Source organism: Phyllobates terribilis, unplaced genomic scaffold (assembly GCF_046119375.1).
Source record: "Phyllobates terribilis strain yellow unplaced genomic scaffold, ASM4611937v1 Scaffold_7__3_contigs__length_470593459, whole genome shotgun sequence".
In the NCBI taxonomy this organism is placed as follows: Eukaryota; Metazoa; Chordata; class Amphibia; order Anura; family Dendrobatidae; genus Phyllobates; species Phyllobates terribilis.
This window is the reverse complement of record NW_027362767.1, coordinates 30,175,518-30,199,557: the sequence shown is the minus strand read 5'-3', so window position 1 is coordinate 30,199,557 and position 24,040 is coordinate 30,175,518. Positions and strand designations below refer to the sequence as shown.

Sequence of the window (24,040 nt, the reverse complement as noted above, 5' to 3'; positions counted from 1 at the left end):
ACAAGAATATATCAACTATAATACTGCCCCCTATGTACAAGAATATAACTACTATAATACTGCTCCTATGTATAAGAATATAACTACTATAATACTGCCCCAATGTACAAGAATATAACTACTATAATACTGCCCCCTATGTACAAGAATATAACTACTATAATACTGCCCCTATGTATAAGAATATAACTACTATAATACTGCCCCTATGTATAAGAATATAACTACTATAATACTGCTCCTATGTACAAGAATATAACTATTATAATACTGCCCCTATGTCCAAGAATATAACTACTATAATACTGCCCCTATGTACAAGAATATAACTACTATAATACTGCCCCTATGTACAAGAATATAACTACTATAATACTGCTCCTATGTACAAGAATATAACTACTATAATACTGCCCCAATGTACAAGAATATAACTACTATAATACTGCTCCTATGTATAAGAATATAACTACTATAATACTGCTCCTATGTATAAGAATATAACTACTATAATACTGCCCCAATGTACAAGAATATAACTACTATAATACTGCCCCTATATACAAGAATATAACTACTATAATACTGCTCCTATGTACAAGAATATAACTACTATAATACTGCCCCTATGTACAAGAATATAACTACTATAATGCTGCTCCTATGTACAAGAATATAACTAATATAATACTGCTCCTATGTATCAGAATATAACTACTATAATACTGCCCCCTATGTACAAGAATATAACTACTATAATACTGCTCCTATGTACAAGAATATAACTACTATAATACTGCCCCCATGTACAAGAATATAACTACTATAATACTGCTCCTATGTACAAGAATATAACTACTATAATACTGCTCCTATGTACAAGAATATAACTACTATAATACTGCTCCTATGTACAAGAATATAACTACTATAATACTGCTCCTATGTACAAGAATATAACTACTATAATACTGCTCCTATGTACAAGAATATAACTACTATAATACTGCCCCAATGTATAAGAATATAACTACTATAATACTGCCCCCTATGTACAAGAATATAACTACTATAATACTGCCCCTATGTATAAGAATATAACTACTATAATACTGCCCCCTATGTACAAGAATATAACTACTATAATACTGCCCCCTATGTACAAGAATATAACTACTATAATACTGCCCCCTATGTACAAGAATAAAACTACTATAATACTGCCCCCTAAGTACAAGAATAAAACTACTATAATACTGCCCCTATGTATAAGAATATAACTACTATAATACTGCCCCTATGTACAAGAATATAACTACTATAATACTGCCCCCTATGTACAAGAATAAAACTACTATAATACTGCCCCCTAAGTACAAGAATAAAACTACTATAATACTGCCCCTATGTATAAGAATATAACTACTATAATACTGCCCCTATGTACAAGAATATAACTACTATAATACTGCCCCCTATGTACAAGAATATAACTACTATAATACTGCCCCCTATGTATAAGAATATAACTGCTATAATACTGCTCCTATGTACAAGAATATAACTACTATAATACTGCTCCTATTCCTATGTACAGGAATATAACTACTATAATACTGCTCCTATGTACAGGAATATAACTACTATAATACTGCTCTTGTACAGGAATATAACTACTATAATACTGCCCCCTATGTACAATAATATAACTACTATAATACTGCTCCTATGTACAAGAATATAACTACTATAATACTGCTCCTATGTACAAGAATATAACTACTATAATACTGCCCCCTATGTGCAAGAATATAACTACTATAATACTGCTCCTATGTACAATAATATAACTACTATAATACTGCCCTCTATGTATAAGAATATAACTACTATAATACTGCCCCCTATGTACAAGAATATAACTACTATAATACTGCCCCCTATGTATAAGAATATAACTACTATAATACTGCTCCTATGTACAAGAATATAACTACTATAATACTGCTCCTATGTACAGGAATATAACTACTATAATACTGCTCTTGTACAGGAATATAACTACTATAATACTGCCCCCTATGTACAATAATATAACTACTATAATACTGCCCCCTATGTATAAGAATATAACTACTATAATACTGCCCCTATGTACAAGAATATAACTACTATAATACTGCCCCCTATGTATAAGAATATAACTACTATAATACTGCTCCTATGTACAAGAATATAACTACTATAATACTGCTCATATGTACAAGAATATAACTACTATAATACTGCTCATATGTACAAGAATATAACTACTATAATACTGCTCATATGTACAAGAATATAACTACTATAATACTGCTCCTATGTACAAGAATATAACTACTATAATACTGCTCCTATGTACAAGAATATAACTACTATAATACAGCTCCTATGTATAAGAATATAACTACTATAATACTGCCCCTATGTACAAGAATATAACTACTATAATACTGCCCCTATGTACAAGAATATAACTACTATAATACTGCTCCTATGTACAAGAATATAACTACTATAATACAGCTCCTATGTATAAGAATATAACTACTATAATACTGCCCCTATGTACAAGAATATAACTACTATAATACTGCCCCCTATGTATAAGAATATAACTACTATAATACTGCTCCTATGTACAAGAATATAACTACTATAATACTGCCCCCTATGTATAAGAATATAACTACTATAATACTGCTCCTATGTATAAGAATATAACTACTATAATACTGCCCATATGTACAAGAATATAACTACTATAATACTGCTCCTATGTACAAGAATATAACTACTATAATACTGCTCCTATGTACAAGAATATAACTACTATAATACAGCTCCTATGTATAAGAATATAACTACTATAATACTGCCCCTATGTACAAGAATATAACTACTATAATACTGCCCCCTATGTATAAGAATATAACTACTATAATACTGCTCCTATGTACAAGAATATAACTACTATAATACAGCTCCTATGTATAAGAATATAACTACTATAATACTGCCCATATGTACAAGAATATAACTACTATAATACTGCTCATATGTACAAGAATATAACTACTATAATACTGCTCCTATGTATAAGAATATAACTACTATAATACTGCCCATATGTACAAGAATATAACTACTATAATACTGCTCCTATGTGCAAGAATATAACTAATATAATACTGCTCCCTATGTACAAGAATATAACTACTATAATACTGCCCCTATGTACAAGAATATAACTACTATAATACTGCCCCTATGTACAAGAATATAACTACTATAATACTGCCCCTATGTACAAGAATATAACTACTATAATACTGCTCCTATGTACAAGAATATATCTACTATAATACTGCGCCTATGTACAAGAATATAACTACTATAATACTGCCCCTATGTACAAGAATATAACTACTATAATACTGCCCCCTATGTGTAAGAATATAACTACTATCATACTGCCCTAATGTACAAGAATATAACTACTATAATACTGCCCCAATGTACAAGAATATAACTACTATAATACTGCCCCTATGTATAAGAATATAACTACTATAATATTGCCCCTATGTACAAGAATATAACTACTATAATACTGCTCCTATGTACAAGAATATAACTACTATAATACTGCCCCTATGTACAAGAATATAACTACTATAATACTGCTCGTATGACTTCAGTGACCCTTCTGGTGATGATTTCTTGTTCTTTCTTGTGCTTTGTGATGACTCTTTTCCCCAGGGCTAAGAGTAAGGCCTTCAAGCTGAGCACTGACACGGAGTCGGAGCTGAAGCAGCTTTTCCAGAACCCTCTACGTGAATTCCTCTACTGGAAACCGATCGCTGAGAGCGTCCTGGACGCCACTGCCGTCCCTGTGAATGATGGCGCCATGAATCGCGATGCCCTGGACAATATCGAGGTGAGATGTTAGGGCCCCTTGTACTGAGATGAGGAGCGTATATAGTACATACAGATCAGTTGTCTCCATCCTGTGGGGCTCCAGCTGCTGATTCTCAGTTTGTCCTTATGTATCCTAGGATAGCACGCTGGGAGTTGTAGTTCCCCAGCCGCTGTTCAGCTACAGGTAACTATTTTTTCAGGCTGTGACCTACTCACAATTTTCTTTTCTGTAGAAGTTACTTGGAGAAAGCTGCACAATTCAAGATAAGCTGGCGGCTCTAGGAAAAAAGAAGGAGCGCGTCCATCTTGTCCTGGGTGACCAGAAAACCAAGACGCTCCTGCAGGATATTGCTGCAGCTGAACAGGACAGAGAAGCACTTCACAGGGATCTTCTAGAGAGGAAGAAAAGTTTACAGGTACTTCCAAACTTTGTATTTTGTGTCCTGACAATGTAACACTGACCCCTGGTGGTCATGGGCAGAATTAGCAGCATAAATACTTGCTACAGTTTGGTAAATATTTACACAAAATGTTTCTTTCTGTAACATTCTGTCTATTATGTGTTTTATCTAATGAATATAATGATAGTTTCTCTTTTTACCATGAAATGTGATTCTTCTCTCTATTTCAGGGTTTGTCTGAGCTGAGAAAAGAGTTTGATTCTGCCTTAAAAACTTTACATCATAAGATATCCGCCATCCGAGTAAAAAGCCTGAAGGAAAATGAGCCGCAGCCGGATATTATTGGGAAGGAGGCGCAGGTTCAGAGACTGCAGGTGAGTTTTTGTGTTCATAGGACTGCTGGGAAACGTTCCATAGAAATCAATATGACAGCGCCCCCTGTTGTGAGAACATGAGATTGCTATGATATAGGAATAACTCGTTAGGGGGGATTTACTAAGATAAATGTGCTAGAAATGTGGCCCGACATGGACCAAAAAGTGGCGACATCAAGCAGAAGCCACAGAGATTAATCTGTCACATGTGCACTGTCTAGATGTGAATTAGGATTAGTGAATCTGCCGTATGCCGTCCAGACATTGCAGCCATTCCATTATAATATATTGATTTATGGCTGTTTTTTTTCAGATATTAGTAGAAAAATTAATGCGCCTACATGCCCCCATCCAAGAGTTAATTTCCACGACAAAGTCCCACTCGCCCCACGCGCTCAGAGCCGAGCAGCTGAACTCGGATTATCTGAAGTTACAGAGGTCTCTGGAGGTAATCTCTGCCGATCACAGGGGGAGAATAGGAGGGATCTGCTACAGTCATAGATCTGTAGGAATAAAGGTGATCTGCTCATCATTGTCATCCTCCTATCAGAACAAGATCCGGAGCAGCAAAGAGAATATAAACAACCACCGGCTGTTCAGTCATAATCTCCGCAATCTCCAGCACTGGATCATGGTCACTCGCCAGAAGCTGGAATTACACCAAAACAGTGGCAAGAACTGGGGCGAGAGGGATAATCAGGTAGGGGCGATGCTAAAATACTGGCAGGTGGAAAATGGCTATCTCATGGTTGATGGGAGCACACAATATCCTGTACTGATCCTGAGTTACATCCTGTATTATACTCCAGAGCTGCACTCACTATTCTGCTGGTGCAGTCACTGTGTACATACATTACATTACTGCTCCTGAGTTACATCCTGTATTATACTCCAGAGCTGCACTCACTATTCTGCTGGTGCAGTCACTGTGTACATACATTACATTACATTACTGATCCTGAGTTACATCCTGTATTATACTCCAGAGCTGCACTCACTATTCTGCTGGTGCAGTCACTGTGTACATACATTACATTACTGCTCCTGAGTTACCTCCTGTATTATACTCCAGAGCTGCACTCACTATTCTGCTGGTGCAGTCACTGTGTACATACATTACATTACATTACTGATCCTGAGTTACATCCTGTATTATACTCCAGAGCTGCACTCACTATTCTGCTGGTGCAGTCACTGTGTACATACATTACATTACTGATCCTGAGTTACATCCTGTATTATACTCCAGAGCTGCACTCACTATTCTGCTGGTGCAGTCACTGTGTACATACATTACATTACTGATCCTGAGTTACATTCTGTATTATACTCCAGAGCTGCACTCACTATTCTGCTGGTGGAGTCACTGTGTACATACATTACATTACTGATCCTGAGTTACATCCTGTATTATACTCCAGAGCTGCACTCACTATTCTGCTGGTGGAGTCACTGTGTACATATATTACATTACTGATCCTGAGTTACATCCTGTATTATACTCCAGAGCTGCACTCACTATTCTGCTGGTGGAGTCACTGTGTACATACATTACATTACTGATCCTGAGTTACATCCTGTATTATACTCCAGAGCTGCACTCACTATTCTGCTGGTGGAGTCACTGTGTACATACATTACATTACTGATCCTGAGTTACATCCTGTATTATACTCCAGAGCTGCACTCCCTATTCTGCTGGTGCAGTCACTGTGTACATACATTACATTACTGATCCTGAGTTACATCCTGTATTATACTCCAGAGCTGCACTCACTATTCTGCTGGTGCAGTCACTGTGTACATACATTACATTACTGATCCTGAGTTACATCCTATATTATACTCCAGAGCTGCGCTCACTATTCTGCTGGTGCAGTCACTGTGTACATACATTACATTACTGATCCTGAGTTACATCCTGTATTATACTCCAGAGCTGCACTCGCTATTCTGCTGGTGCAGTCACTGTGTACATACATTACATTACTGATCCTGAGTTATATCCTGTATTATACTCCAGAGCTGCACTCACTATTCTGCTGGTGCAGTCACTGTGTACATACATTACATTACTGATCCTGAGTTACATCCTGTATTATACTCCAGAGCTGCACTCACTATTCTGCTGGTGCAGTCGCTGTGTACATACATTACATTACTGATTCTGAGTTATATCCTGTATTATACTCCAGAGCTGCACTCACTATTCTGCTGGTGCAGTCACTGTGTACATACATTACATTACTGATCCTGAGTTATATCCTGTATTATACTCCAGAGCTGCACTCACTATTCTGCTGGTGCAGTCACTGTGTACATACATTACATTACTGATCCTGAGTTACATCCTGTATTATACTCCAGAGCTGCACTCACTATTCTGCTGGTGCAGTCACTGTGTACATACATTACATTACTGATCCTGAGTTACATCCTATATTATACTCCAGAGCTGCGCTCACTATTCTGCTGGTGCAGTCACTGTGTACATACATTACATTACTGATCCTGAGTTACATCCTATATTATACTCCAGAGCTGCACTCACTATTCTGCTGGTGCAGTCACTGTGTACATACATTACATTACTGATCCTGAGTTACATCCTGTATTATACTCCAGAGCTGCACTCACTGTTCTGCTGGTGCAGTCACTGTGTACATACATTACATTACTGATCCTGAGTTATATCCTGTATTATACTCCAGAGCTGCACTCACTATTCTGCTGGTGCAGTCACTGTGTACATACATTACATTACTGATTCTGAGTCACCTCCTGTATTATACTCCAGAGCTGCACTCACTATTCTGCTGGTGCAGTCACTGTGTACATACATTACATTACTGATCCTGAGTTACCTCCTGTATTATACTCCAGAGCTGCACTCACTATTCTGCTGGTGCAGTCACTGTGTACATACATTACATTACTGATCCTGGGTTACATCCTGTATTATACTCCAGAGCTGCACTCACTATTCTGCTGGTGCAGTCACTGTGTACATACATTACATTACTGATCCTGAGTTACATCCTGTATTATACTCCAGAGCTGAAATCCCCATATTCTGTACAATCATTTGTTTAGGGTAAAACTAATCGCCTTGTTTCGTTATTGGAGTTCATCCAGCAGAATTGTGATTGCAGCTGTGAAGGATTCCATGCACTGTTTGTTTGTGTCTCTTGTTATACCCTCTTATATGTGGTCCAGTACTGATGGCGTCTCTTCTGCCTTCTGATCTCCAGGCGCTGAGTGCTGAATTGTCAGAAAAGGAAATCCTGCGCCATCTGGTGGAGACTCGAGGACAGACGGTGATAGACTCCTCCTCGCCAGAGGGCGCCGCGCTCATCCTGCAGGAAATCAAGCAGCTGATTGAGTCCTGGAAATCCTTACAGCTGCTGTATGAGCAGATGTGCAGGTGAGGGGTCCTGGCTGTGACCATGGAGTTAAGGGGGACATCGGGGGGCTGCAGACTCCTCCTTTGTACCTCTCTCAGCATCCTGAGACTTCACTGATGATTTAGAACTACAACTCCCAGTTTTTCCGTGGCAGATGTAGTCCTCAGCTCTGCCGCACTCGGTGTCCTGTCTGTAACCAGAATGTGATTGTCTCGTTTTACAGCGTCGAGGAAGACAAAGAACGGCAAAAATCAAGACCCAAATCTGTGCAGAGACCCCCGGCGGTCCCAGGATATCAGACATCCAGGTACATTGTGTATTGTCACCAGAAAAGAGCGGGGGTGCTAGTCTCATGTTCCTGCGATTGTGGGGGTCCATGGGGGTAGGTGACGAGGCTGGAATATCCCTTTAAGGCTGATATGAGCGCCTCCAGCCTCCTGACCCCTTTTTTGTAAGTTTTGCATCAGATCCCAATAGTCAGATCTGACAACCCAGCTGCTCGGGACCTTCTGTCTGACAACTCTCTAGACTCTTTATTCCTACCAACCATATTGTTCAATGGATTGGCTGACTCCAGAGAGCAGTAGTAGACTCCTCCGTCTCTGTGTTATTTTATGTATCTGGAAGTTTGCCCGATGTAATAGATTTTGTATTCTCTCAGCCTCGTCTCATACATGGACTCAGATGACGTCCGGCAGAAAGACGGGACCTTTACCTCCAAAAAGAAGACTATGAGGTCCGTGTTTTTCATGCACACATTTGTTTGGAATACCCCTTTAAGGAGTTGTTTTGGATTAGAAAATCATGGTTGCCTTTTGTAAATAAAATAAATAAAAAAAACAGCGCCCCCTCTGTCTACAGTTTGTTTGTGGTATTACAGCTCTGCGCCATTCACTTAAAAAAAGGTGACCTGTGGAACCAGACACGGCCTGCAGACTGGGAGGGTGGTGTTTTTTGGAAGAAGACAGACAAGTTTTTTTCTAATCCCGGACAATCCCTTTAAATAGTCATTTAATTATTTAATGTATCCTTCCTCTTTATGTAAATGTATTATCTCACATTTATTAATATCCATTATTGATTACTTCCTGCACCAGTATCAGCCAAGACGGGCAAGTCGTCAATATAAATTCTTCAGGTGACATCAGTACCAGTGGCCCTCCCAGAGAGGAAGGATTCAGGGGCTCGTCCGGGTAAAGCAGTTTTGATATTTGTAATAGGCTCCATAACAGCCGAACAGACATTAATCGATTACTTCTTGTATCAGCCAAGATGGGCAAGTCCTCTATATCAATTCTCTTGATGACGTCAGTGGCTCTCAGACAAAGGAAGGATTACTACAAATCGGGGGCTCGTCTGGGTAAATATATTTTCGGTGACCCTCATACGATGCCCTCACAGACATTTTTTTTAATCCATTATTCATTACTTCTTGCATCAGCCAAGACAGGCAAGTCATCCATATAGATTCACCAGATGACATCAACGCCAAAGGCTCTTCAAGAAAGGAAGGAATTCGACAAATTCGGGTCCCACCCAGGTAAAAAAAATTGATATTTTCATTGACCATTTTAAGATCCCACTCAAAGATGGTTACTAATATCTATTATTTGTTTTTTGTTTTTTTTCTTGTGCCATTTTCAGCCAAGACAGGCAAATCGTCCATAAGGATTCTTTAGATGACATCAGTACCAAAACCTCTACGAGAAAGGAAAGATTTCAACAAACTGGGGACTCGTCTGGGTATAAAAATAAACCTTGTTATTTTGTTGACTTTCATAGATACTTTCACAGCCTTTTATTAATATTCATTATTTGAACAGTATCGGCCAAGACGGGCAAGTCATCCATTTAAATTCTTCAGATGACGTCAGTACCAGTGGATCTCCGACAAAGGAAGGATTTCAACAAATTGGGGACTTGTCCGGGTAAAGCAATTTTCTAATTTTCAGGAGGCTCCATAACAACCTAACAGACATTAATCGATTATTTCCTGTATCAGCCAAGACGGGCAAGTCCTCTATATGAATTCTCTTGATGACGTCAGTGGCTGTCCAAGGAAGGAAGGATTTCAACAAATTGGGAGCTCAGCCGGGTAAATATATATATATTTTCAGTGACCCTCATACAATGCCCTCACAGACATTTATTAATATCCATTATTCATTACTTCTTGCATCAGCCAAGACAGGCAAGTCATCCATATGGATTCACCAGACGACATCAATGCCAGAGGCTCGTCAAGAAAGGAAAGAATTCGACAAACTCGGGGCCCATCCAGGTACAGAAATACTGACATTTTCATTGCCCATTATAAGATCCCCCCCCCCTCCCCCCAGAAAGTTAATAATATCTAGTATTTGATTTATTTATTTTTCCTGTGCCATTTTCAGCCAAGACGGGCAAATCATCCAGAAGGATTCTTCAGATAACATCAGTACCAAAATCCCTACGAGAAAGGAAGGATTTAGACAAGTTGGGGATGCGTCCGGGTATAAAAAAAAAAATCTTGATATTTTAATTAAGATCATAAGTTGCTTTCATAGCCTTTTTATTAATATCCATTATTTGATTTCTTCAGTATCGGCCAAGATGGGCAAGTCAAACATGTAAATTCACTAGATGACATCAGCTCCGGTGGCTTACTGAGAAAAGGAGGATTTCAACAAATTGGTGACTCGTCCAGGTAAAAAAAAAAGTTTGATATTATTTATGGGCTTCATAACAAAGTCTCATAGACATTTACTAATTATTAACTTCTTTCTGTTGGAAAGTATCAGCCAAGACAGGCAAGTCATCCATATGAATTCACCAGATGACATCAACGCCAGAGGCTCTTCAAGAAAGGAAAGAATTCCACAAATTCGGGACCCATCCAGGTAAAAAAAAAAAGTTGATATTTTTATTGACCATCATAAGATTCCCTCGAAGACAGTTACTAATATCTATTAATTTTTTTTTGTTTGTTTCCTGTACCATTTTCAGCCAAGACGGGCAAATCATCCATAAGGATTCTTTAGATGACATCAGTACCTATAGCTTTAGAATGGAAGGATTTCGACAAATTGGGGGTTCATCTGGGTAAAATAAATTTATATTTTCATGATCATCATCAAATAGCCTCACGGACATTTATTAATGTTCACTGTGTATATATTTTTTCCTGTACAAGTACAAGCCAAGACGAGCAGGCTATCCATGGAGTTTCTCCAAATAACGTCAATACCAGTGCCACTCCAAGAAAGGAAGGAATTCAACAAATTGAGGGATCATACAGGTAAAACAATTTTTATATTTTCAGTTGGATTCATATCATAGCCCCACAGACATTAATTTATATCCATTGATTACTTCCTGTACCAGTTTCAGCCAAGACGGGCAGGTCATCCATAGGGATTGTCTAGATGACATCAGTGCCGGTAGCACTCCAAGAAAGGAAGGATTTCGACAAATTTGGGGCTTGTCTGGGTAAAAAAAAAATATATATTTTCAGTACAAATTACAAGATGCCCTCAAAAGCCTTTATTAATATCCATTACTTCCTGTATCAGCCAAGACGGGCAAGGCCTCCATATGAATTCTTCAGATGACATCAGTACTGATAGCTCTTTAAGAAAGGAAGGATTACGACAATTTGGAGGCTCGTCCAGGTAAAAAAAAAGTTATATTTTCAGTGAAAGTCACAAAATGCCCTCACAGATCTTTATTAATATCCATTATTGATTACTTCCTGTACCAGTATCAGCCAAGACGGGCAGGTCATCCATAAGGATTCTCTAGATGACCTCAGTACCGGTAGCACTACAAGACAGGGAGGATTTCAACAAATTGGTGGCTCATTTGGGTAAAAAAAAAATCTTGGTTGTTTCTAAGGGCTTCATGGCATACCCTCAGAAACATTTATTAATTATGGATTTCTTCTGTTGGAAACTATCAGCCAAGATGGGCAAGTCATCCATATGAATTTACTAGATGACATCAGTACCAGTAGCTCTCCAAGGACGGAAGGATTTCGACAAATTGGGGGCTTGTCTGGGTAAAAAAAATGTTTTATATTTTCAGTAAAAATCACAAGATGCCCTCACAGACCTTTTATTAATATCCATTATTCATTAATTACTGTATCAGCCAAGACGGGCAAGGCCTCTATACCAATTCTTTAGATGACGTCAGTACCAGTGGCTCTCCAAGGAAGGAAGGATTTCAACAAATTGGGGGCTCGTCCGGGTAAAAAAAAAATCTTGATATTGTAACATTTGGTTTTATCCATACAACACAAACTGATACATTTTTCTCTTTGTAGAAGCTGCTATAATGTCGTGATGAACAGTAATACAGGACTGCCCGACGCGCGCCCCCGATATAATAAACCACCCCGACATGAGGAACACGCACAAAGGTGACCACAATCTGCCTCTGATATGCGGGATAAAATAATAAAAACTAAATATCTATAATGGTTCTCACACACTCTCCTGAAACCCAAGGAGATGTATCGTGGAGTTGCCCTACAGGAGCGACATTACTGGCCATGTAATAGTCTCCCCAGCTGCCCTCAGAACAGGTGTAATTCTAAGGCCACGTTCACACGTTCAGTACTTTACATCAGCAGTATTTGTAAGGCAAAACCAGGAGTGGAACAATCAGAGGAAAAGTATAATAGAAACTCGTCACCACTTCTGTATTATCGCCCACTCCTGGTTTTGGCTTACAAATACTGATGTAAAATACTGACCGAATACTGAACGTGTGAACGTGGCCTTGAATGGATATTCGGAGAATGGCTCCTGAAGTGTCACCATTACCTGATGTAGTTCCCCACAGCTGCAGTATAATATATTCATGTGATATAATTGATGCCAGACTGTAATAACCTTATATTATATCATCTACAACAGTAACAATGTCGTTCGTATCAGCACTAAGGAGAAGACAGACGGAGATCGAGCGCCAGAGAGTCAGGATAACAACGGCTCATTCAGGTGAATATGGCATATAGAATAATAATAACATTCTGGACAATGACATAATATGACCTTAGTATTTATAACCTATTATAACATGGAATGTAATATAATATAGAAGCTTATAAAGGAATACTCTGTACTGTAACCTATTATACTATACAGTAATGTGATTTATCACCCACACTTGATATAATGTAACATGTAATATAATGGAACACACTATAACATAATTACATGTTGTGTAATATTCTAAAATGTAATAAATGGAATATAATATTCTATGAACCCCCGGCAGCGCAGTCCGACAGATCAGTACCGATCTACCCACAGATCAGTACCGATCTACCCACAGATCAGTACCAATCTACCCGCAGATCAATACAGATCTACCCGCAGATCAGTACAGATCTACCCGCAGATCAGTACCGATCTACCCACAGATCAGTACCGATCTACCCACAGATCAGTACCGATCTACCCACAGATCAGTACCGATCTACCCACAGATCAGTACCGATCTACCCGCAGATCAATACAGATCTACCCGCAGATTAGTACAGATCTACCCGCAGATTAGTACAGATCTACCCGCAGATTAGTACACATCTACCCACAGATCAGTACCGATCTACCCACAGATCAGTACCGATCTACCCACAGATCAGTACCGATCTACCCACAGATCAGTACAGATCTACCCGCAGATTAGTACAGATCTACCCACAGATCAGTACCGATCTACCCACAGATCAGTACCGATCTACCCAAGAAATAGAAATGATAAAATAAATGTCTCGTCCATGAGATGTAGCAGATCAGGAGTCTGCAGCCGCCGGAATAAGACCCCGAGAGTCGCTTCTTTGTATTCTCGTCACTTGCTATTTAGCCCCCATTGTTACTGGTTCTGTGTGGGGGGATCGTCTCCAGGTGTCAGCGCTGAGGTCGCACATCGTCTTCCCGTATTCATATCTGATTCCGGCGGATGCAGATTCCGGATCTTCTACATTTCATGGACGACACATTTATTTCTTTATTATATCATTTATTCACCGATTTCTATTGCTTGGGTAGACCCGTACTGATCTGTTGGACTGCGTCACTGTACGTTTATAGAATATTCCATTCGTTATATTTTCTTACATTGCACAACATGTAATTATATTATAATGTATCACGTCATAGTGGATGTCCAAAAAAAAAAGATAAAAAAAACACTTGATGAAAAAAGAGTCATATATTGCAAGGAGGGACGATTGTGGCTCGTTTACTGTGACAACGCGTTTCGCCGCTGAACAGGCTTTTTTTTATCAAGTTTAAGAAAAAAACGACAGAAACGCGTCGTCTCTATAAAAGAACCACAATCGTCCCTCCTTATAAAATAGGATTCTTTTTTTCAAGTGTTTTTTTTTTCTCCTTTTTTTTTTGCCCATTTTTACCTGGGGTCTCTCCCCAGCCACGAGGCGGCAGCAGGTGGGATTTTACTATAGGGGCTCCGCAGCATCCCCTAGGTGAGCAATACCATGCGATGTCCTCCTCCTTACATGGGGTCACCCTGTTGTGTGCACTTTCCCCTCAGCTCGTCCTATATACACGTCACACTGGATAACGTTTGATGTCACATTATATCAGGTGTCTGTTATAAATCACTTTACTGTATAACGTTACATTAGAGGATGACTTTATACGCCCCTATATCATATTACCTGTCATTGTTATACACCACAGTATAATATGTTCCATGAGATTATAGTATAATATTCTGTAATGTGAGATTCTATAACGACAATGATACATGGAACGTCATACAGTGTAACAATATAATAATATAATATACTGCCCGGTAATGTCACTGATGATGATGTAACAATATAATAATATAATATACTGCCCGGTAATGTCACTGATGATGTAACAATATAATAATATAATATACTGCCCGGTAATGTCACTGATGATGTAACAATATAATAATATACTATACTGCCCGGTAATGTCACTGATGATGTAACAATATAATAATATAATATACTGCCCGGTAATGTCACTGATGATGTAACAATATAATAATATAATATACTGCCCTGTAATGTCATTGATGATGTAACAATATAATAATATAATATACTGCCCGGTAATGTCACTGATGATGTAACAATATAATAATATAATATACTGCCCGGTAATGTCATTGATGATGTAACAATATAATAATATAATATACTGCCCGGTAATGTCACTGATGATGTAACAATATAATAATATAATATACTGCCCGGTAATGTCACTGATGATGTAACAATATAATAATATAATATACTGCCCGGTAATGTCACTGATGATGTAACAATATAATAATATAATATACTGCCCGGTAATGTCACTGATGATGTAACAATATAATAATATAATATACTGCCCTGTAATGTCATTGATGATGTAACAATATAATAATATAATATACTGCCCGGTAATGTCACTGATGATGTAACAATATAATAATATAATATACTGCCCGGTAATGTCACTGATGATGTAACAATATAATTATATAATATACTGCCCTGTAATGTCATTGATGATGTAACAATATAATAATATAATATACTGCCCTGTAATGTCATTGATGATGTAACAATATAATAATATAATATACTGCCCGGTAATGTCACTGATGTAACAGTATAATAATATAATATACTGCCCGGTAATGTCACTGATGTAACAATATAATAATATAATATACTGCCCGGTAATGTCACTGATGATGTAACAATATAATAATATAATATACTGCCCGGTAATGTCACTGATGATGTAACAATATAATAATATACTATACTGCCCGGTAATGTCACTGATGATGTAACAATATAATAATATAATATACTGCCCGGTAATGTCACTGATGTAACAATATAATAATATAATATACTGCCCGGTAATGTCACTGATGTAACAATATAATAATATAATATACTGCCCGGTAATGTCACTGATGTAACAATATAATAATACAATATACTGCCCGGTAATGTCACTGATGATGTAACAATATAATAATATAATATACTGCCCGGTAATGTCACTGATGTAACAATATAATAATATAATATACTGCCCTGTAATGTCACTGATGATGTAACAATATAATAATATAATATACTGCCCGGTAATGTCACTGATGTAACAATATAATAATATAATATACTGCCCGGTAATGTCACTGATGATGTAACAATATAATAATATAATATACTGCCCGGTAATGTCACTGATGTAACAATATAGTAATATAATATACTGCCCTGTAATGTCACTGATGATGTAACAATATAATAATATAATATACTGCCCGGTAATGTCACTGATGATGTAACAATATAATAATATAATATACTGCCCGGTAATGTCACTGATGATGTAACAATATAATAATATAATATACTGCCCGGTAATGTCACTGATGATGTAACAATATAATAATATAATATACTGCCCGGTAATGTCACTGATGATGTAACAATATAATAATATAATATACTGCCCGGTAATGTCACTGATGATGTAACAATATAATAATATAATATACTGCCCGGTAATGTCACTGATGATGTAATAATATAATAATATAATATACTGCCCGGTAATGTCACTGATGATGTAACAATATAATAATATAATATACTGCCCGGTAATGTCACTGATGATGTAACAATATAATAATATAATATACTGCCCGGTAATGTCACTGATGATGTAATAATATAGTAATATAATATACTGCCCTGTAATGTCACTGATGATGTAACAATATAATAATATAATATACTGCCCGGTAATGTCACTGATGATGTAACAATATAATAATATAATATACTGCCCGGTAATGTCACTGATGATGTAACAATATAATAATATAATATACTGCCCGATAATGTCACTGATGTAACAATATAATAATATAATATACTGCCCGGTAATATCACTGATGATGTAACAATATAATAATATAATATACTGCCCGGTAATGTCACTGATGATGTAACAATATAATAATATAATATACTGCCCGGTAATGTCACTGATGATGTAACAATATAATAATATAATATACTGCCCGGTAATGTCACTGATGATGTAACAATATAATAATATAATATACTGCCCGGTAATGTCACTGATGATGTAACAATATAATAATATAATATACTGCCCGGTAATGTCACTGATGATGATGTAACAATATAATAATATAATATACTGCCCGGTAATGTCACTGATGATGATGTAACAATATAATAATATAATATACTGCCCGGTAATGTCACTGATGATGTAACTATATAATATACTGCCCGATAATGTCACTGATGTAACAATATAATAATATAATATACTGCCCGGTAATGTCACTGATGATGTAACAATATAATAATATAATATACTGCCCGGTAATGTCACTGATGTAACAATATAATAATATAATATACTGCCCGGTAATGTCACTGATGATGTAACAATATAATAATATAATATACTGCCCGGTAATGTCACTGATGATGTAACAATATAATAATATAATATACTGCCCGGTAATGTCACTGATGTAACAATATAATAATATAATATACTGCCCGGTAATGTCACTGATGATGATGTAACAATATAATAATATAATATACTGCCCGGTAATGTCACTGATGATGTAACAATATAATAATATACTATACTGCCCGGTAATGTCACTGATGATGTAACCATATAATAATATAATATACTGCCCGGTAATGTCACTGATGATGTAACAATATAATAATATAATATACTGCCCGGTAATGTCACTGATGTAACAATATAATAATATAATATACTGCCCGGTAATGTCACTGATGATGTAACAATATAATAATATAATATACTGCCCGGTAATGTCACTGATGATGTAACAATATAATAATATAATATACTGCCCTGTAATGTCACTGATGATGTAACAATATAATAATATAATATACTGCCCGGTAATGTCACTGATGTAACAATATAATAATATAATATACTGCCCGGTAATGTCACTGATGATGTAACAATATAATAATATAATATACTGCCCGGTAATGTCACTGATGATGTAACAATATAATAATATAATATACTGCCCGGTAATGTCACTGATGATGTAACAATATAATAATATAATATACTGCCCGGTAATGTCACTGATGATGTAACAATATAATAATATAATATACTGCCCGGTAATGTCACTGATGATGTAACAATATAATAATATAATATACTGCCCGGTAATGTCACTGATGATGTAACAATATAATAATATAATATACTGCCCGGTAATGTCACTGATGATGTAACAATATAATAATATAATATACTGCCCGGTAATGTCACTGATGATGTAACAATATAATAATATAATATACTGCCCGGTAATGTCACTGATGATGTAACAATATAATAATATAATATACTGCCCGGTAATGTCACTGATGATGTAACAATATAATAATATAATATACTGCCCAGTAATGTCACTGATGATGTAACAATATAATAATATAATATACTGCCCGGTAATGTCACTGATGATGTAATAATATAATAATATAATATACTGCCCGGTAATGTCACTGATGATGTAACAATATAATAATATAATATACTGCCCGGTAATGTCACTGATGTAACAATATAATAATATAATATACTGCCCGGTAATGTCACTGATGATGATGTAACAATATAATAATATAATATACTGCCCGGTAATGTCACTGATGTAACAATATAATAATATAATATACTGCCCGGTAATGTCACTGATGATGATGTAACAATATAATAATATAATATACTGCCCGGTAATGTCACTGATGTAACAATATAATAATATAATATACTGCCCGGTAATGTCACTGATGATGATGTAACAATATAATAATATAATATACTGCCCGGTAATGTCACTGATGATGATGTAACAATATAATAATATAATATACTGCCCGGTAATGTCACTGATGATGTAACAATATAATAATATAATATACTGCCCGGTAATGTCACTGATGATGTAACAGTATAATAATATAATATACTGCCCGGTAATGTCACTGATGTAACAATATAATAATATAATATACTGCCCGGTAATGTCACTGATGATGTAACAATATAATAATATAATATACTGCCCGGTAATGTCACTGATGATGTAACAATATAATAATATAATATACTGCCCGGTAATGTCACTGATGATGTAACAATATAATAATATAATATACTGCCCGGTAATGTCACTGATGATGTAACAATATAATAATATAATATACTGCCCGGTAATGTCACTGATGATGTAACAATATAATAATATAATATACTGCCCGGTAATGTCACTGATGATGTAACAATATAATAATATAATATACTGCCCGGTAATGTCACTGATGATGTAACAATATAATAATATAATATACTGCCCGGTAATGTCACTGATGATGTAACAATATAATAATATAATATACTGCCCGGTAATGTCACTGATGATGTAACAATATAATAATATAATATACTGCCCGGTAATGTCACTGATGGTGTAACAATATAATAATATAATATACTGCCCGGTAATGTCACTGATGATGTAACAATATAATAATATAATATACTGCCCGGTAATGTCACTGATGTAACAATATAATAATATAATATATTGCCCGGTAATGTCACTGATGATGTAACAATATAATAATATAATATACTGCCCGGTAATGTCACTGAAGATGTAACAATATAATAATATAATATACTGCCCGGTAATGTCACTGATGTAACAATATAATAATATAATATACTGCCCGGTAATATCACTGATGATGTAACAATATAATATACTGCCCGGTAATGTCACTGAAGATGTAACAATATAATAGTATAATATACTGCCCGGTAATGTCACTGATGATGTAACAATATAATAATATAATATACTGCCCGGTAATGTCACTGATGATGTAACAATATAATAATATAATATACTGCCCGGTAATGTCACTGATGATGTAACAATATAATATACTGCCCGGTAATATCACTGATGATGTAACAATATAATAATATAATATACTGCCCGGTAATGTCACTGATGTAACAATATAATAATATAATATACTGCCCGGTAATGTCACTGATGATGTAACAATATAATAATATAATATACTGCCCAGTAATGTCACTGATGATGTAACAATATAATAATATAATATACTGCCCGGTAATGTCACTGATGATGTAACAATATAATAATATAATATACTGCCCAGTAATGTCACTGATGATGTAACAATATAATAATATAATATACTGCCCGGTAATGTCACTGATGATGTAACAATATAATAATATAATATACTGCCCGGTAATGTCACTGATGATGTAACAATATAATAATATAATATACTGCCCGGTAATGTCACTGATGATGTAATAATATAATAATATAATATACTGCCCGGTAATGTCACTGATGATGTAACAATATAATAATATAATATACTGCCCGGTAATATCACTGATGATGTAACAATATAATATACTGCCCGGTAATATCACTGATGATGTAACAATATAATAATATAATATACTGCCCGGTAATGTCACTGATGTAACAATATAATAATATAATATACTGCCCGGTAATGTCACTGATGATGTAACAATATAATAATATAATATACTGCCCGGTAATGTCACTGATGATGTAACAATATAATAATATAATATACTGCCCGGTAATGTCACTGATGTAACAATATAATAATATAATATACTGCCCAGTAATGTCACTGATGATGTAATAATATAATAATATAATATACTGCCCGGTAATGTCACTGATGATGTAACAATATAATAATATAATATACTGCCCGGTAATGTCACTGATGATGTAACAATATAATAATATAATATACTGCCCGGTAATGTCACTGATGTAACAATATAATAATATAATATACTGCCCGGTAATGTCACTGATGTAACAATATAATAATATAATATACTGCCCAGTAATGTCACTGATGATGTAATAATATAATAATATAATATACTGCCCGGTAATGTCACTGATGTAACAATATAATAATATAATATACTGCCCGGTAATGTCACTGATGATGATGTAACAATATAATAATATAATATACTGCCCGGTAATGTCACTGATATAACAATATAATAATATAATATACTGCCCGGTAATGTCACTGATGATGATGTAACAATATAATAATATAATATACTGCCCGGTAATGTCACTGATGTAACAATATAATAATATAATATACTGCCCGGTAATGTCACTGATGATGATGTAACAATATAATAATATAATATACTGCCCGGTAATGTCACTGATGATGTAACAATATAATAATATAATATACTGCCCGGTAATGTCACTGATGATGTAACAATATAATAATATAATATACTGCCCGGTAATGTCACTGATGATGTAACAGTATAATAATATAATATACTGCCCGGTAATGTCACTGATGTAACAATATAATAATATAATATACTGCCCGGTAATGTCACTGATGATGTAACAATATAATAATATAATATACTGCCCGGTAATGTCACTGATGATGTAACAATATAATAATATAATATACTGCCCGGTAATGTCACTGATGTAACAATATAATAATATAATATATTGCCCGGTAATGTCACTGATGATGTAACAATATAATAATATAATATACTGCCCGGTAATGTCACTGAAGATGTAACAATATAATAATATAATATACTGCCCGGTAATGTCACTGATGATGTAACAATATAATAATATAATATACTGCCCGGTAATGTCACTGAAGATGTAACAATATAATAATATAATATACTGCCCGGTAATGTCACTGATGTAACAATATAATAATATAATATACTGCCCGGTAATGTCACTGATGTAACAATATAAAAATATAATATACTGCCCGGTAATGTCACTGATGATGTAACAATATAATAATATAATATACTGCCCGGTAATGTCACTGATGATGTAACAATATAATAATATAATATACTGCCCGGTAATGTCACTGATGATGTAACAGTATAATAATATAATATACTGCCCGGTAATGTCACTGATGTAACAATATAATAATATAATATACTGCCCGGTAATGTCACTGATGATGTAACAATATAATAATATAATATACTGCCCGGTAATGTCACTGATGATGTAACAATATAATAATATAATATACTGCCCGGTAATGTCACTGATGATGTAACAATATAATAATATAATATACTGCCCGGTAATGTCACTGATGATGTAACAATATAATAATATAATATACTGCCCGGTAATATCACTGATGATGTAACAATATAATAATATAATATACTGCCCGGTAATGTCACTGATGATGTAACAATATAATAATATAATATACTGCCCGGTAATGTCACTGATGTAACAATATAATAATATAATATACTGCCCGGTAATGTCACTGATGATGTAACAATATAATAATATAATATACTGCCCGGTAATGTCACTGATGATGTAACAATATAATATACTGCCCGATAATGTCACTGATGATGTAACAATATAATAATATAATATACTGCCCGATAATGTCACTGATGATGTAACAATATAATATACTGCCCGATAATGTCACTGATGATGTAACAATATAATAATATAATATACTGCCCGGTAATGTCACTGATGTAACAATATAATAATATAATATACTGCCCGGTAATGTCACTGATGTAACAATATAATAATATAATATACTGCCCGGTAATGTCACTGATGATGTAAAAATATAATAATATAATATACTGCCCGGTAATGTCACTGAAGATGTAACAATATAATAATATAATATACTGCCTTGTAATGTCACTGATGTAACAATATAATAATATAATATACTGCCCGGTAATGTCACTGATGTAACAATATAATAATATAATATACTGCCCGGTAATGTCACTGATGATGTAACAATATAATAATATAATATACTGCCCGGTAATGTCACTGATGATGTAACAATATAATAATATAATATACTGCCCGGTAATGTCATTGATGATGTAACAATATAATAATATAATATACTGCCCGGTAATGTCACTGATGATGTAACAATATAATAATATAATATACTGCCCGATAATGTCACTGATGATGTAACAATATAATATACTGCCCGATAATGTCACTGATGATGTAACAATATAATAATATAATATACTGCCCGGTAATGTCACTGATGTAACAATATAATAATATAATATACTGCCCGGTAATGTCACTGATGTAACAATATAATAATATAATATACTGCCCGGTAATGTCACTGATGATGTAACAATATAATAATATAATATACTGCCCGGTAATGTCACTGATGATGTAACAATATAATAATATAATATACTGCCCGGTAATGTCACTGATGATGTAACAATATAATAATATAATATACTGCCCGGTAATGTCACTGATGATGTAACAATATAATACTATAATATGCTGCCCGGTAATGTCACTGATGATGTAACAATATAATAATATAATATACTGCCCGGTAATGTCACTGATGATGTAACAATATAATAATATAATATACTGCCCGGTAATGTCACTGATGATGTAACAATATAATAATATAATATACTGCCCGGTAATATCACTGATGATGTAACAATATAATAATATAATATACTGCCCGGTAATGTCACTGATGTAACAATATAATAATATAATATACTGCCCTGTAATGTCACTGATGTAACAATATAATAATATAATATACTGCCCGGTAATGTCATTGATGATGTAACAA

At 35.0% G+C, this 24,040-nt stretch overlaps 1 protein-coding gene across 9 annotated transcripts in view; it reads left to right on the top strand.

Annotated features, from left to right (window-relative positions):
* Positions 1–24,040, top strand: part of SYNE3 (spectrin repeat containing nuclear envelope family member 3) — a 106,463-nt gene that overhangs the window by 40,742 nt on the left and 41,681 nt on the right. For 7 of the 9 annotated variants that reach the window (XM_073638346.1, XM_073638345.1, XM_073638341.1 and 4 more), the window contains 27 exons: positions 3,805–3,982; positions 4,197–4,379; positions 4,595–4,738; positions 5,052–5,186; positions 5,289–5,438; positions 7,990–8,162; positions 8,366–8,449; positions 8,804–8,878; positions 9,240–9,335; positions 9,410–9,502; positions 9,584–9,682; positions 9,787–9,885; positions 9,966–10,070; positions 10,145–10,237; positions 10,325–10,423; positions 10,536–10,634; positions 10,724–10,828; positions 10,917–11,021; positions 11,128–11,223; positions 11,315–11,419; positions 11,506–11,610; positions 11,694–11,792; positions 11,882–11,986; positions 12,080–12,178; positions 12,271–12,369; positions 12,446–12,541; positions 13,041–13,124. In XM_073638346.1, coding sequence (XP_073494447.1) covers positions 3,805–3,982; positions 4,197–4,379; positions 4,595–4,738; positions 5,052–5,186; positions 5,289–5,438; positions 7,990–8,162; positions 8,366–8,449; positions 8,804–8,878; positions 9,240–9,335; positions 9,410–9,502; positions 9,584–9,682; positions 9,787–9,885; positions 9,966–10,070; positions 10,145–10,237; positions 10,325–10,423; positions 10,536–10,634; positions 10,724–10,828; positions 10,917–11,021; positions 11,128–11,223; positions 11,315–11,419; positions 11,506–11,610; positions 11,694–11,792; positions 11,882–11,986; positions 12,080–12,178; positions 12,271–12,369; positions 12,446–12,541; positions 13,041–13,124 — 3,003 coding nt within the window. The remainder of the gene's footprint in view (positions 1–3,804; positions 3,983–4,196; positions 4,380–4,594; positions 4,739–5,051; positions 5,187–5,288; positions 5,439–7,989; positions 8,163–8,365; positions 8,450–8,803; positions 8,879–9,239; positions 9,336–9,409; positions 9,503–9,583; positions 9,683–9,786; positions 9,886–9,965; positions 10,071–10,144; positions 10,238–10,324; positions 10,424–10,535; positions 10,635–10,723; positions 10,829–10,916; positions 11,022–11,127; positions 11,224–11,314; positions 11,420–11,505; positions 11,611–11,693; positions 11,793–11,881; positions 11,987–12,079; positions 12,179–12,270; positions 12,370–12,445; positions 12,542–13,040; positions 13,125–24,040) is intronic. The other 2 variants (XM_073638339.1, XM_073638347.1) reach the window with 2 other exon arrangements.